We start from the raw sequence: 14,877 nt of genomic DNA on the forward strand, positions 1-14,877 counted from the left end.
GAGCTCAGAATATGATCATCTTTCTCAGTGATACACTAATGCTGTGATGAAGATGTGAGATTCTATCAGCTGCGTGTCATCGCTGGCTCCTCCCCCTGCTCTGTGATTGGCTCTCACACTCTCACATCATCAGCTGCATCTACAGATCCACACAGAAGCAGCCGAAGCTCTGGAGCTCTGCTCATCTCTGCTTCAGACCAGTGAAGATGAACAGCAGGAGTCAGGAGTGTGTGCGAGCGCCCAGATACATCAGGTAACACACACACACACACACTCACAGACACACACACACACTCTCTCTCTCACAGACACACACACACACACACACTCTCTCTCACAGACACACACACACACACACTCTCTCTCACAGACACACACACACACACTCTCTCTCACAGACACACACACACACACACTCTCTCACAGACACACACACACACACACACACACACACACACATACACACACACTCTCTCACAGACACACACACACACACTCTCTCACAGACACACACACACACAGACACACACACACACTCTCTCACAGACACACACACACACACACACACACACTCTCTCTCACACACACACACACACACACACACACACACACACACACTCTCTCACAGACACACACACACACACACACTCTCTCTCACAGACACACACACACTCACTCACAAACACACACTCTCTCTCACAGACACACACACACACGCACACTCTCTCTCTCTCTCTCTCTCTCACAGGCACACACACACACACACACAGAGAGAGAGACACACACAGCTGTGTTATGTGTGAAACTGAACCTAATGTAGAGTGAAACACTTCTAATCTGTCTCTGTCTCTTTCTCTGCTTCACTGTTTCTCAGCTCTGTTCATGTCTGTTCAGCTCTACTCGTGTGTTTTGACTCAAACTGTGATCTAGCACTGGTTTATTGTCTTGTTTTATTAGTCTTGTGGCTGTTTTAACACATAATTACAGCAGTTTGTCTTGTGTTTATTCCTGCCAAACTCTTTTTACTATACAGTTCTGCTAACTGTGACAGGATTATATCCAGAAAACATCTTAAAAGAGATTCTGGAGAACTAACAGTGATATTTGATGTTTTCTCTGAGGGAACACTTGAGATTCACTCCGTCATCATCTAAATGTAATGAACTCTTTTCATTATCCGTGTGCTGCTGAGGTTATTACTGCAGAGAATCAAAGACGTTGATAAAACTTTATTAGAACTGTGATGTGTGTCTCTATATGAACAGATTTAAAGTGATAGTGCATCCTAAGATGAAAATGTGCCTCCCCTCAGCACCCATTGATGAGACATTGATGCAGTGCTTCATTTCTCCAAATCTGATGAAGAAACACACTCATCCTGATCTCAGATGAACTGAAGGAGATGTGTTTTTATTGTCATTTAGACGTGTAGTGACTGCAGGAGCTTCAGTTTCATCTTAAACTAAACCCGAGTTTCTTCATTCAGACCTTCTTTATATACACATGTCCATCTACAGCATCTCTGTAGTCTCTGATGAGTCTCGCTGTGTGTCTGTGCAGCAGCAGATGTTCATCAGCGCAGGGAGCTCATTCATTATACATACACTACAGACTGAGATCACATCCGGACAGTTTCTGACAGATACTGAGAACTGAACATTATCAACAGCATCAAACAACAGCTCTTTGGGACACTGTCAAACTCTACAAAAAGGAGAGAAAACACCACAAAGCATCATAACAGTAGCTCATATGACTTTATTTAAAATTCTTCTAAACTCATATGATGCTGTGTGTTTTGTGTCCTAAAACACGTGAACATATAACACAACTCAACACAAACTCTCTGCTGTTCATCACATGAGCTCAGAAGACTTGAATATGTCTTGAATCACGTCAGGAGTGTGATGTGATTTCAGAAGTGGTGTAAATGTGTTCATTTGATGCTGTAAACAGATCAGAATCCAGGACTGAATCTGTGTTTCTGGAAGATGATCTCCTGTGAGGAATGATCTGTTGTTCAATCGATTCCCTGCATGAGTTCAGGAACTGTGGAGTCAAGCATCACGGGAATCACTATCGATCTCGATCACAGAAGGTCAGAGGATCCGGGACGCATCTTACTTTCTGCAGGAGTCCTGGATCACTCATGTTCTGATGCAGTATGTTGGTCTTGTTTTCCAGAACAAATATGTAAGCATCCTTAAATCAAGAAATCAAGTCTTGTTTTCTGAGAAACAGATCAAAATGAAGTGATTTTATGATTAAAAAGAACAAATATCTATTCAGAAAAATTAACTTAATTGAAAGGGAAAACAAGTTTTATTTTCTGACTCCACGTGCAGATATTTGTTCTTGTTTTAAACATTAAGTCACTTCATTTTGATATTTTTTATTTTTCAGAAAATAAGACTTCATATCATTTTGCATCTCCAGTAAATGTATCTTGATTTAAGGATGCTTACATATTTGTACAGGAAAACAAGACAACAACACTTGTTTAGAAAGTCATTGAAACTCTGTGCGCTGATTGTCATGTACCACATTCAGTGTTTCTAGAGTCACTCATTCATATCTCTGTATTTTCACTGATTCTGAGTTTAACACTCATGTTAACAAGTCTTGGTGCTGATAATTTTCTTAGTGTTCACCTCAAATCATTTATTTATTATGTTTTGCAGTAAAGAGGAAGCAGTCGCCATAGAGACAGAGTTGCTAAGGGATTATCATTTTGGACAGCAACAGCTGACGGAGATACTGGGACACGCATGTGCGACTGCCATCACAAAGGTCTGTAGACATGAGAATTCAACTACACTTAATAATTATTTTAGATGATCACACGGATTAATTACATCAATCACATAACGCGTAATTTAGAAATACAAAATATAAAGTCAAAAATGCGAGATATAAATTCAGAATTGAGAAATACGTAATTCAGAGTTGCGAGATATAAAGTCAGAATTCCAAGATATAAAGTCAGAATTGAGAAATATGTAATTCAGAATTGTGAGATATAAAGTCAAAATTGCGAGATACATAATTCAGAAATGCAAAATATGTAATTCAGACTTGCAAGATATTAAGTCAGAATTGCGAAATATGTAATTCAGAATTGCAAGATGTATAATTCATGCTTGCGAGATGTAAAGTCAGAATTGCGAGATATAAAGTCTGAATTGAGAAATACGTAATTCAGAAATGTGAGATACAAAGCCAGAATTGCACAATATAAAATAATTGCGAGATACATAATTCAGAATAGCTAAATATTTAAAACTTGAATTGTGAGATTTAAAGTAAAAAATTGCACGATAAAAAGTCAGAATTGCAAGATATAAAGTCAGAATTGTGAAATATGTAATTAAGAATTGTGAGATAAAAAGTCAGAATTGTGAGATATAACGTCTGAATTTCGAGATGCATAATTCAGAATTGTGAAATATGTAATTCAGAATTGTGAGAAATAAAGTCAGAATTGCAAAATTTGTAATTCAGAATTCCATGTATAATTCATGCTCACGAGATATAAAGTCAGAATTGCAAGATATAAAGTCTGAATTGAGAAATATGTAATTCACATTTGTGAGATATAAAGCAAGCATTGCATGATATAAAGTCAGAATTGCGAGATACATAATTAAGAATTGTGAAATATGTAATTAAGAATTGTGAGATAAAAGGTCAGAATTGTGAGATATAAAGTCAGAATTGCGAAATATGTAATTCAGACTTGTGGGATATGAGGTCAGAATTGTGAGATATAAAGTCAGAATCGTGAGAAATAAAGTCAGAATTGTGAAATATGTAATTCAGACTTGTGGGATATAAAGTCAGAATTGCGAGATATATGAAAAATGTCATTCAGAATTGCAAGATATATAATTCATGCTTGTTAGATATAAAGTCTGAATTGCAAGATATAGGTCTGAGTTGCAGGATATAAAGTCAGAATTGAGAAATATGTTATTTAAAATTGTGAGATATAAAGTCAGAATTGCAAGATACATAATTCAGAATTGCTAAATATGTAATTCAGATTTGCGAGATTTAAAGTAAAAACTTGCACGATATAAAGTCAGAATTGCGAAATAAATAATTCAGAATTGTGAAATATGTAATTAAGTATTGTGATATAAAAAGTCAGAATTGCGAGATATAAAGTCAGAATTGCAAAATATGTCATTCAGAATTGCGAAAAATTTAATTCAGAATTGTGAGATATAAAGTCAGAATTATGAGAAATTATCAGAATTGTGAAATATGTAATTCAGAATTGCTAAATACGTAATACAGAATTGTGAGATATAAAGTCAGAATTATGAGAAATTAAGTCAGAATTGTGAAATATGTTATTCAGAATTGTGAGATATAAAGTCGGAATTGTGTAATATGCAATTCAGAAATGTGAGATATGTAATTCAGACTTGCGAGATGTAAAGCCCTAATTGCGAGATATAAAGTCAGAATTGAGAAATAAGTCAGAATTGCGAAATGTGTAATTCAGACTTGTGAGATATAAAGTCAGAATTGTGAAATATGTAATATAGAATTGTGAGATATAAAGTCAGAATTGTGAAATATGTAATATAGAATTGTGAGATATAAAGTCAGAATTGTGAAATATGTAATATAGAATTGTGAGATATACAGTCTTGTTCAAAATAATAGCAGTACAATGTGACTAACCAGAATAATCAAGGTTTTTCGTATATTTTTTTATTGCTACGTGGCAAACAAGTTACCAGTAGGTTCAGTAGATTGTCAGAAAACAAACAAGACCCAGCATTCATGATATGCACGCTCTTAAGGCTGTGCAATTGGGCAATTAGTTGAATTAGTTGAAAGGGGTGTGTTCAAAAAAATAGCAGTGTGGCATTCAATCACTGAGGTCATCAATTTTGTGAAGAAACAGGTGTGAATCAGGTGGCCCCTATTTAAGGATGAAGCCAACACTTGTTGAACATGCATTTGAAAGCTGAGGAAAATGGGTCGTTCAAGACATTGTTCAGAAGAACAGCGTACTTTGATTAAAAAGTTGATTAGAGAGGGGAAAACCTATAAAGAGGTGCAAAAAATGATAGGCTGTTCAGCTAAAATGATCTCCAATGCCTTAAAATGGAGAGCAAAACCAGAGAGACGTGGAAGAAAACGGAAGACAACCATCAAAATGGATAGAAGAATAACCAGAATGGCAAAGGCTCAGCCAATGATCACCTCCAGGATGATCAAAGACAGTCTGGAGTTACCTGTAAGTACTGTGACAGTTAGAAGACGTCTGTGTGAAGCTAATCTATTTTCAAGAATCCCCCGCAAAGTCCCTCTGTTAAAAAAAAGGCATGTGCAGAAGAGGTTACAATTTGCCAAAGAACACATCAACTGGCCTAAAGAGAAATGGAGGAACATTTTGTGGACTGATGAGAGTAAAATTGTTCTTTTTGGGTCCAAGGGCCACAGGCAGTTTGTGAGACGACCCCCAAACTCTGAATTCAAGCCACAGTACACAGTGAAGACAGTGAAGCATGGAGGTGCAAGCATCATGATATGGGCATGTTTCTCCTACTATGGTGTTGGGCCTATTTATCGCATACCAGGGATCATGGATCAGTTTGCATATGTTAAAATACTTGAAGAGGTCATGTTGCCCTATGCTGAAGAGGACATGCCCTTGAAATGGTTGTTTCAACAAGACAATGACCCAAAACACACTAGTAAACGGGCAAAGTCTTGGTTCCAAACCAACAAAATTAATGTTATGGAGTGGCCAGCCCAATCTCCAGACCTTAATCCAATTGAGAACTTGTGGGGTGATATCAAAAATGCTGTTTCTGAAGCAAAACCAAGAAATGTGAATGAATTGTGGAATGTTGTTAAAGAATCATGGAGTGGAATAACAGCTGAGAGGTGCCACAAGTTGGTTGACTCCATGCCACACAGATGTCAAGCAGTTTTAAAAAAACTGTGGTCATACAACTAAATATTAGTTTAGTGATTCACAGGATTGCTAAATCCCAGAAAAAAAAATGTTTGTACAAAATAGTTTTGAGTTTGTACAGTCAAAGGTAGACACTGCTATTCTTTTGAACACACCCCTTTCAACTAATTGCCCAATTGCACAGCCTTAAGAGCGTGCATATCATGAATGCTGGGTCTTGTTTGTTTTCTGACAATCTACTGAACCTACTGGTAACTTGTTTGCCACGTAGCAATAAAAAATATACTAAAAACCTTGATTATTCTGGTTAGTCACATTGTACTGCTATTATTTTGAACAATACTGTATAGTCAGAATTGCCATAATTCAGAATTGCAAAATATGTAATTCAGAGTTCCGAGATACACAGTATAATTCAGAATTGCGAAATTAATTCAGAATAGTGAGATATATAATTCTGTCTTAAAACATTCACAATTGCAAAATGTCAGATTTGCAAGATATAAACTCAGAACAGCGAAAGAGAAAGTTGCAATTCAATTTTTTTTATTTCGTGGCAGAAAAAAGATGTGTGTAAACTCACAATTCTGACTTTTTTAATTATCAGAATTGTAACTTTACATCTCGCAGCTCTGAGATTTTGTTTTTAAGAATTGCAAGAAATGGCCTGAATTGCAAGCTATAAAGTTGCAGATCGCTTTTTTCTCTTTTAATCCCATGTGGAAACAGTTTCTATGGCTGAGTGTCTGTTGGTGTTTGCGTGTTCTGGCAGGTTTTCCCGCTGTGGTCTCTGGAGAAACGGCAGCCGACGGTTCTGGTGGTCTGTGGGCCGGATCAGAACGGCTGTGTGGGCCTGGCGTGTGCTCGTCATCTGCGTGTGTTTGTGAGTGAATGCACCACACACTTCAGTATCATCTGTGATCACTGCGACTGACTGATGTGTGTCTGTGTGACAGGAATACATCCCCACCGTCTTCACTCCCAAACGCTCCTCAGACGGTCTTCATCAGGACCTGATGGTTCAGTGTGAGCGGATGGACCTGCCGTCCCTGTCCTACCTGCCCACTGAGGTGAGATCAGAGTTCAAGACCTACTCTAACATGAAACAAGCTTCACGAGTAAATCTGGGTCGTTGTCTATAGAAGCCACAATCTGCAACTCGAAAACATAAAAAAAAAAATTAAGGTGGAAAAAAGAATAGCCTTGGATCCTTTCTGAAATTTTCTCTCTCTTCAACAAACTTGTTTCTCCCATCAAACAAACAAAAACAAAACAAAAACTTTGTCCATTAAATTTTATGATTGAAACAAACAAAACTAAAAAAAAAATAATTCTTGAATCAAAACGCATTTGTCTTTTTTTTTTTTTAAAGAAATACGTTTTTTTGAAGACAGTAAAGGTCAAAATGTTTCCCACAAACTGAACAAAGTACTCTTTTGTCTTAAATTTAAAAGCTTTTTTATGTTTTTTTTTGCCCCCAACAATTTTTCTTTTTCTCTGAACAAAAATTATATCAAAAGTTTTTCCTCTTTTCCAAAAACTTTACAGTTTTCTCCCTCCTGCCTCAAGAAGTAATGCTGATGAATGCAAGATGAAGTACAATGTCCATGCTAATGTTAGTGGGCCGTCATTCTTTCACTCTTTTGAAGAGAAAACATTTTTAAAAGACAAACACTGTGGGCTGCGTCTCTTCGGGTGCAGCCTATTTGTTTTTCCACATTAAATTTATTACATGTTTTCAGGGCTTAAGAAGACTTCAGTTCCTAGTGTTAACTGAAGAAGAGCGGTGGTTATTGCCTTTATTTTTTATCTATAGTTAAGTATATTCAGTTTTCAGTTAAAGTGTAGCTTATGAAATCACCAATATATTTAACTGGCACTGACAAAGATGCTAAAATATTTAGCTCTATGTTAGTGCGTGTAGGTTAATGCTTTAACTAACCTTCACAAATGTGTCTTTAATGTAGAGTGTAGACGGTCACATCCACGTTTTCAAACAGCTGAGACCCCAAAACTCAAACACTGGACTGACTCTTTTACTCTAAATCAGTGAGAAGATCAAAGCCATAAATCATAAGATATGTTTCAAATTTGAAGTTGATATCATCAAAAATGAGCTTTCGGTAAGATTGGAACCACGCCCTTCATTCCTTGTCCACGTAGCAAGAGCCAAAACCCTATTTCCAATGAGGTAAAAATTCTAAAAACCAAATGTAAACCTATTTAGTCAAAAATGAATGAATAACTTAAAGGTTAAAAAACAACTTCATCTGACAGAGTGCAATTACTCAATCAGGCTGCATACCATCAACAGAACTGACCCGGTGAAGTCAATCGTTTGCTGCTTTTCTTCGTAAAGGTGCAGCTGATCAATGAAGCGTATAATCTGGTTGTGGATGCAGTTCTGGGTCCAGAGACTGAAGCATCGTCGGTTGGAGAGCCGTTTACTGGAGTCCTGCAGACGCTCCGAGGACTCAAAGTGCCCATCGTCAGCCTGGACATCCCGTCAGGTACGAGCCCTCACCCAGCATCAGTCTCACACACATACACACACACACCTGATCGAGCTCATCTCACAGTAATGTGTTGAAGTGCAGGTTGGGACGCAGACGAGTCCAGCTCAGACGGGATCAGTCCTGCGCTTCTGGTCTCTCTGATGGCCCCGAAGAGATGTGCCCTGAACTTCCCTGGATCACACTTTCTGGCCGGACGCTTCCTGCCCTTTGACCTTCAGAGGAAGTACGATCTGAACCTGCCCAAGTTCTCCGGGACGGAGTCTGTGGTCCAGCTGTGATCCACTGTGTGCAGACATCTTCACTTAAGGGTTTAACGTTTGATTTTATTCAATGTAAAGGTTTGATCAGTGTTAAAGATTTAGCAAATTTTCATTTTATCGATTTCAAAAATCCAATATTTGGTGATAACATAGAATAAAAAGGGATTTATAGGCTACTTTATTTTTTAGGCCAGTGATTTTTGACTGGTGTTATTTCATTACATTTTTGTATGAAATAAAAGCATTTCAAAACAAACCTCTTGATTAAACACTAAAGCACACCAGTGTCATTTTTCATATTTTATTAAGGTCAAAATAATCCACAAACATGAGAAAAACTTAATTTAGTTAACCACATTAACTTACATGAAATACTTCTAAGGCATTAAACTAATCAACGTTTACCTCAAACATGTACAAATGTATTTTTAACATCAAAACTAGTTAACAACTCAAAGAACAGGTGGATTTTTATTAACAAAGATACAGACTGTTACAAATTTATCGCTCTTGTATTGCACTGAGTAACATGATTTTCAGAAGGTTACAGTAAAGTGTTACTGAGTCTCAATTCCAGAGCAGAAGACAGGCCAGTATTTGGAGAGAATACTGCATCATCAGATTTACAACTGATTTCCAGAAGGCTGGTCGTTGTTAAGGAAAGAATAACCAAAGCTGGTAAAGGGCTTTCAACAGCTGCTGTTCAAGAACCTCCTCGAGCTTTCATCATCTGCTCGCCGTTCCATCATCTATAAAACCAGATCAGTGGAACTCAATCAAACCTACAGTCAGTCAGTAATGAGATCATCAGACGTTCCATCAACGAAACACCAACCTCACGCTTCGGCCTCAGAGGAACAGACATGATCCATCAGTCCTCGAGCTTCTTCAAACCCCAGACGCTCTCCGATGAGAACTCAACCTGAACAAACCAGAGAACCAACATTAAACACACGAACACGAACACAGAACTAATCACAGTGTCTTTGCTCAAAAACAACTCACTCTGGGACCTAATCTGGCGTTTCTCAAATTGAGCTACATTGGTGGAAGTGAAGGTGTTGGTGATCAGAGCCTAAATGTGAAGTCTTTCTAGAATGGTTGGCAGTGCATGGGGAGAAATGAGTGGGAATTTAACTCTTTGAGTGCCTGACGTCCGTCTGAGGAGATTGATCTGAGTTTAAGAAGTGAACAGGAAGTTACCTCGCGCACACAGCTAACGCACAGAGCAGCCAGAGTCAGGAGTCACTTCAGGAGATGCAACGCTTGAGGAAACTCATCCGGAGCGCTTGGGTTCAATCAAGCAATGTTTGGGTGAAACACACTCATAACTCACTCTAACTAGCACGAGTGAAGATCATTCTCTTTACACTGAAGCTATGGTCTTCATATCATCTGAACATGGACACACCAGGAGAAAACTTTAGTAACAAACCCAATTAGTCTTCAAAGCCAAACAAACTCTTCGGTTCCTGGTGGAGCTGAGGCAGAATTCTGCGGTTCTTCTAGTTGAGCTGTTAATTGAATGTGCATTTTTTATAGCGATTAAACATTTAAACCAAGCTAATGTTCGAGACCACTTAGGATGCTCTTACTACAGTTGAAGATATGGTTCACTCAATTATTTACTCGTCATATCACTAATGATGCAGAATCATGAGAGATGAGTTATTCAGAACCGCTGGAGACCAAACCGTTTCGGTTCACACTGAACGGGTCCAAATTAATGGAAGTCAACACAAACCAAAAAGACTTGGTCTCCAACAGTTTAATCAGGTTTGGCACTACACGAGTAAAGCCTGAGAAACTAATGTGAGAGAACTATACTTTAAAAACAACCCTTAAAATAAACCCTTTAATTACAATTTAATTTAAAACCGCTTAGATGCAGCTGAAAGCACAACTATAACAAAACTAAAAAGGTAATTTATAGTGAGTAGATTAATTTGATAACCAAGTCATTTTGTAATAAGTAATTTCTTTCCCATCTTGTAAGTTTTTGTAAGGCACAACAGAATTCAAAGCGTTTGAACAAATGGTTTCGTTTAATAGGCTCCATGAAGCCACAATTGAAAGGCAAAAAATAAAAATAATAAAAACAAAATAGAGTCTCAAATTTTGATACAAAGGAAACAAGAGCACAAGGATTTCTTTCCCAGTTCTGGAGTGTACTGTTAACAAGTTCTGGTTCTCTCTCAAGTGAATGATTGGTAGATAGAAAGATATTGGTCAAGAGTCCATCATTAAAATGCAGGATGTGAGGAGCAGCGACAGACAGAGACACGTCAGCCGTCCTCTGCTCCGCTCAGTCTGAAATAAAGTGACTTTTTGGGACACATCATTGGCTTACAGCGAACAGAAGGAGCAGTGCTTAAGACAGCGGCTGCGCATCAGTAACAAACACAGAGCAAACGCTCTCTAGACTCCCACAGAAGCACTAACATGAGAGCAGCTCGCTCGTGATTAAAGGAATCAAATGAGGCAAAAGAGAGACCCATCAGCACATCAACATTCATTCATTCACGGCCGGCGATCAGAGCGGCCTTCCTCTCAGAGTACAAGAACTGAACAGAAACATGGAGAACAGCTACAACAAAATCCAAGAACAGATCCATGAGTCTTTAGAAACGCTCTGCCGCTGACGCGTCGGGTCTTGGGTTCTAGTCTTGTACAGCTGAGGAGGAAGTATCACACATGAAGACACTCAAGCATCTCAACAGGTTTAACACAATCCCTCCACTAACACCCCCCCCAACATCAGAACAGGGTCGCCCGGGCAGAGAGATCCTGCGGTTCACATCACGACTCTATAGACTTGATTCTGATTCATTTCTCTCTAATATGGGAGTTCGGTCAAATTACTGAGCCGGAAACTTACTCCGAATTAGAACTGGGCCACTTGAAAGCATTAGTGGTTTATCTTAAAGCATAAAGTGACACGCCCCACAGTAACTCTAGAAAAGCCTGTTTGACTCGTCCACACGAACGAACACAGACGACATGTTCATACAGGGATCTCAGAACAGATACGTACCATAACTATCATAGCTGTCTCTGTAAGAGCTGCCACGGTCGCTGTTCCCAGAATTCCTGAGGACGGAAGAAAACGGTGTGAGAAACCGATCACAAGAGCAGAAGAAAACCGCACGGATCACGAGATCCGAACACAAACAGATGAACTGTGCCTCGTTCAGGAAGAGCAGAACATCTGAAGGGCTGCTGAAACACTGCACTGCTTTCAGGCAGATTTAGAATTATAAAACTGAATGAATTTAGTGCATTGTTGTATGGAAAAATTTATGCAAAAATGTTCTTAAATCTAAAATACATGCATTTTAATTTTTAGATTTATGCAACTAAGAAATTTTTGGGGACTTTTTTTTTTTTTTTTTTTTAAAGGTGCACATTAAACTGCACAAGCCAAGAAAATAAACCATGTGTTATGCATTATTCATTTTAAACACCCAGTGTCAAATAAAATCCTAAATAACTTCGTATTTCCTGAGGTGGTTACTGGGTGTTGTGTTTGCGTAACTACACATTAATGCCTGATATCATTAATGGTTTCAGTCTAAAGGGGTTTTATTTCTGCAGTCGGTCAGGTTCAGGAACACTCACCTGTCTCTGCTGTATCCTCCACCTCCTCCAGAGGAGTATCCTCCACCTCCTCCGCTCTTATATCCTCCACCGCTGCCGTAGCTCCGGTCTCCTCCGTACCCACGGTCTCCACCGCCGTAGCTGCCTCCACCTTCAGAGAGAGAAGAACACGGAGTCTGAGCACGACACACACCTGCCGATCACACACACACACTGATGGACTGCAGCTCACGCACCTCCTCTTCCTCGGCCTCCTCTGTAGAAGCCTCCACCACCTCCTCCTCCACCTCCTCTGTAGGATCCTCCACCGGAGCGTCCACCTCCTCCACCGCCGCCCTTCCCAGCCTCATCCACACGGATCGTCCGGCCGTCCACAGACTACACGGAGAAAACAAACACTTAACACCCAAACCAGCGGCTCAGTATTAAACAGTGTGAGATCACTTTAGTGCCGTCGTGGCTTTAGATGACTCTTGAGCACACGGTCGTTCAGTTTGAGAATGAAAGTGTGAAGTTAACTGCCATTTTATTAAAGTGTACTATAACTACCATTTTAAACTACATGAGTAAAAAAAAAAAAAATATATATATATATATTTTTTTTTCTTCATGTAAAGCCCTTTGAATTACCATGGTGTGCGAAACGTGCTATATAAACTAGCCTTGCCTTATCTGCACCCCTGCGCACACACACGCAGATATGTGTTTGTATGCATGTGTGTATAGCAGGGCCTTAATCTCAATGATAAACATTTAAATGCACATTATAAAATGTACAACTAGACCGTCAGAAGGTTAATCGATCTACACCATAATTTACCATGGATTTACTGTAGTAACTCACTGCACCATGGTATTGACATTCACACTGAGTTTTTATTAAAGGTGTAATGGTATAATAGTATGTATTTGATTAAACTATAATATGCAGTTATACTGAATGTTCAGACTTGTTTTTCATACTAAGACGACACCTATAGTTATATTTACCATGGCATTGAGGAGTTGTGGTTTTAACTGCATTCATCTTATTTAGGATTTAAATGCATGCTACTATGGGAGACATGATTAAATACTTAGTCAGAATAAATTTAACCAAATGAAACTGAGGCTACTGCAATTTCACTTCATAGAAATCTTAACCAATTGTGATAAATGATCAAAATCTCTGCATCTTTATTCAAGCTACCATTGATCCATCTGTGTGCACTCACATTTAGGACTTAATCTAGATTAAACACTTATTCAAAATTAAAACTTCTGTACCAAAAAAAAGTCACTTTATGATTTTTAATTTAAATTTAATAGTTCAGGACTTTAATATCAAAAGAGAAACTAGGTTTTTAAGTATACATTATGCAATGTAGGAGACATTTACATCAATCCGAGGTTGAGAATATGGCTGAATTGAGAATTGAGCCGAAAGAATCGGTTCTTTACTACCGATTCAAGTGATCCGACTCACTAAAAACCGCCAGAAACCCAATCGCACTTTGAACCTACATCAAAGAGTGACTCAGTAACGAACCTTTCCATTCATTCCCTCCATCGCGTCCTTCGCATCTTCTGGGTTCTCAAAGGTCACGAATCCGAATCCTCTGGATCTGTTGGTTTCTCGGTTTCGGGCCACATGAACTGAAAACACACGCATTATGAGATGCTTATGCAAATCACAGTGAACGCACAAACCAATCAGAAGAAGCGCGGCAGAAGAGCGCGTCAGTGATTGGCTACTCACCGTTGGTGATGACGCCATATTTGGCGAAAGCGTCCTCTAGCGACTGTTCGGTGGTATCGAAACTGAGTCCACCGACAAACAGCTTTCCTTCGTCAGACATTGTGATCTAAAACACGCGGGTCACAAAACACACACGCGTTACATCACAGCTCGTTTAGAGGAGAAACAAACACTTCAGAGCTGACTTTGGGTAGAAAAACGATTAAAAAGGTGTAAATCAAACAAAGAGGCATTTAGCGATTATTTGCGCTTAAGTACGTTAATATTAACACGTTATTTGAACTTTTGCCGTGTCGTGTTTAGTCAGACTCGACATGTGGGTCACGAAGCACGCTGATCTAAACTGGGTCAAACAAAAGACTCCATACAAACACCCAAATTACCGAATAAAGCTTAAAAAAAACCGGCTGATCTGAGGCCGTCCGCCATCACAGGTGCATTATAACACAGAAATACACGGTCACAGACGGAAAAATAACCGACGGACTAATCCTTAATTGATTAAATCGGTTGATCTGAGGCGAGGATGATGAAGAGCTCCATCAGGCGTCGCCATTTTAAACAGCGCGCGAACCACGATGGACAAAACACGGTCTAACACGAAAACTCCATTGTTAAATCGGCTAAATGTATCATATAGTGAAGCATACGTCGAATAAAACAAACTAGCGCCGGTTAATAAAACAAAAAACGCATAAAAGAAGCCAGTACCTGTGATGTCGCAGTTGCAGGTGAGATGATGCACGTCTTGAACACGATCAGAACTTCAGAGACGCAGCAGAGCGCCGAGCAGCGCTTATATACTCTGCGCATGGGGGCGGGGCCTAA

The 14,877-nt window shown here is 39.0% G+C and overlaps 2 protein-coding genes across 3 annotated transcripts; one reads left to right on the forward strand and one right to left on the reverse strand.

Annotated features, from left to right (window-relative positions):
- Nucleotides 1-50: 50 nt before the first annotated feature.
- Nucleotides 51-8,894, forward strand: LOC113111528 (yjeF N-terminal domain-containing protein 3-like). The gene is made up of 6 exons (XM_026276334.1): nucleotides 51-253; nucleotides 2,682-2,790; nucleotides 6,711-6,821; nucleotides 6,895-7,008; nucleotides 8,298-8,448; nucleotides 8,536-8,894. Exons 1-6 carry the CDS (start codon nucleotides 207-209, stop codon nucleotides 8,730-8,732), a joined length of 729 nt encoding a protein of 242 aa, XP_026132119.1. The 5' UTR covers nucleotides 51-206; the 3' UTR covers nucleotides 8,733-8,894.
- Nucleotides 8,895-9,001: 107 nt separating this feature from the next.
- On the reverse strand, nucleotides 9,002-14,877 carry cirbpa (cold inducible RNA binding protein a). Of its 2 annotated transcripts, XR_003293328.1 has the most exons (8): nucleotides 14,761-14,877; nucleotides 14,050-14,155; nucleotides 13,840-13,946; nucleotides 12,548-12,689; nucleotides 12,333-12,462; nucleotides 11,749-11,804; nucleotides 9,550-9,636; nucleotides 9,002-9,463 (listed from the first exon to the last, which is right to left on the reverse strand). XR_003293328.1 is itself a non-coding variant. In XM_026276347.1 (7 exons), exons 1-7 carry the CDS (start codon nucleotides 14,860-14,862, stop codon nucleotides 11,375-11,377), a joined length of 657 nt encoding a protein of 218 aa, XP_026132132.1. In that variant the 5' UTR covers nucleotides 14,863-14,877; the 3' UTR covers nucleotides 10,741-11,374. The 2 variants fall into 2 exon arrangements, 1 of the variants encoding a protein (XP_026132132.1); XM_026276347.1 differs by lacking the exons at nucleotides 9,002-9,463; nucleotides 9,550-9,636 and adding an exon at nucleotides 10,741-11,388.

Source organism: Carassius auratus, chromosome 2 (assembly GCF_003368295.1).
Source record: "Carassius auratus strain Wakin chromosome 2, ASM336829v1, whole genome shotgun sequence".
NCBI lineage: Eukaryota > Metazoa > Chordata > Actinopteri > Cypriniformes > Cyprinidae > Carassius > Carassius auratus.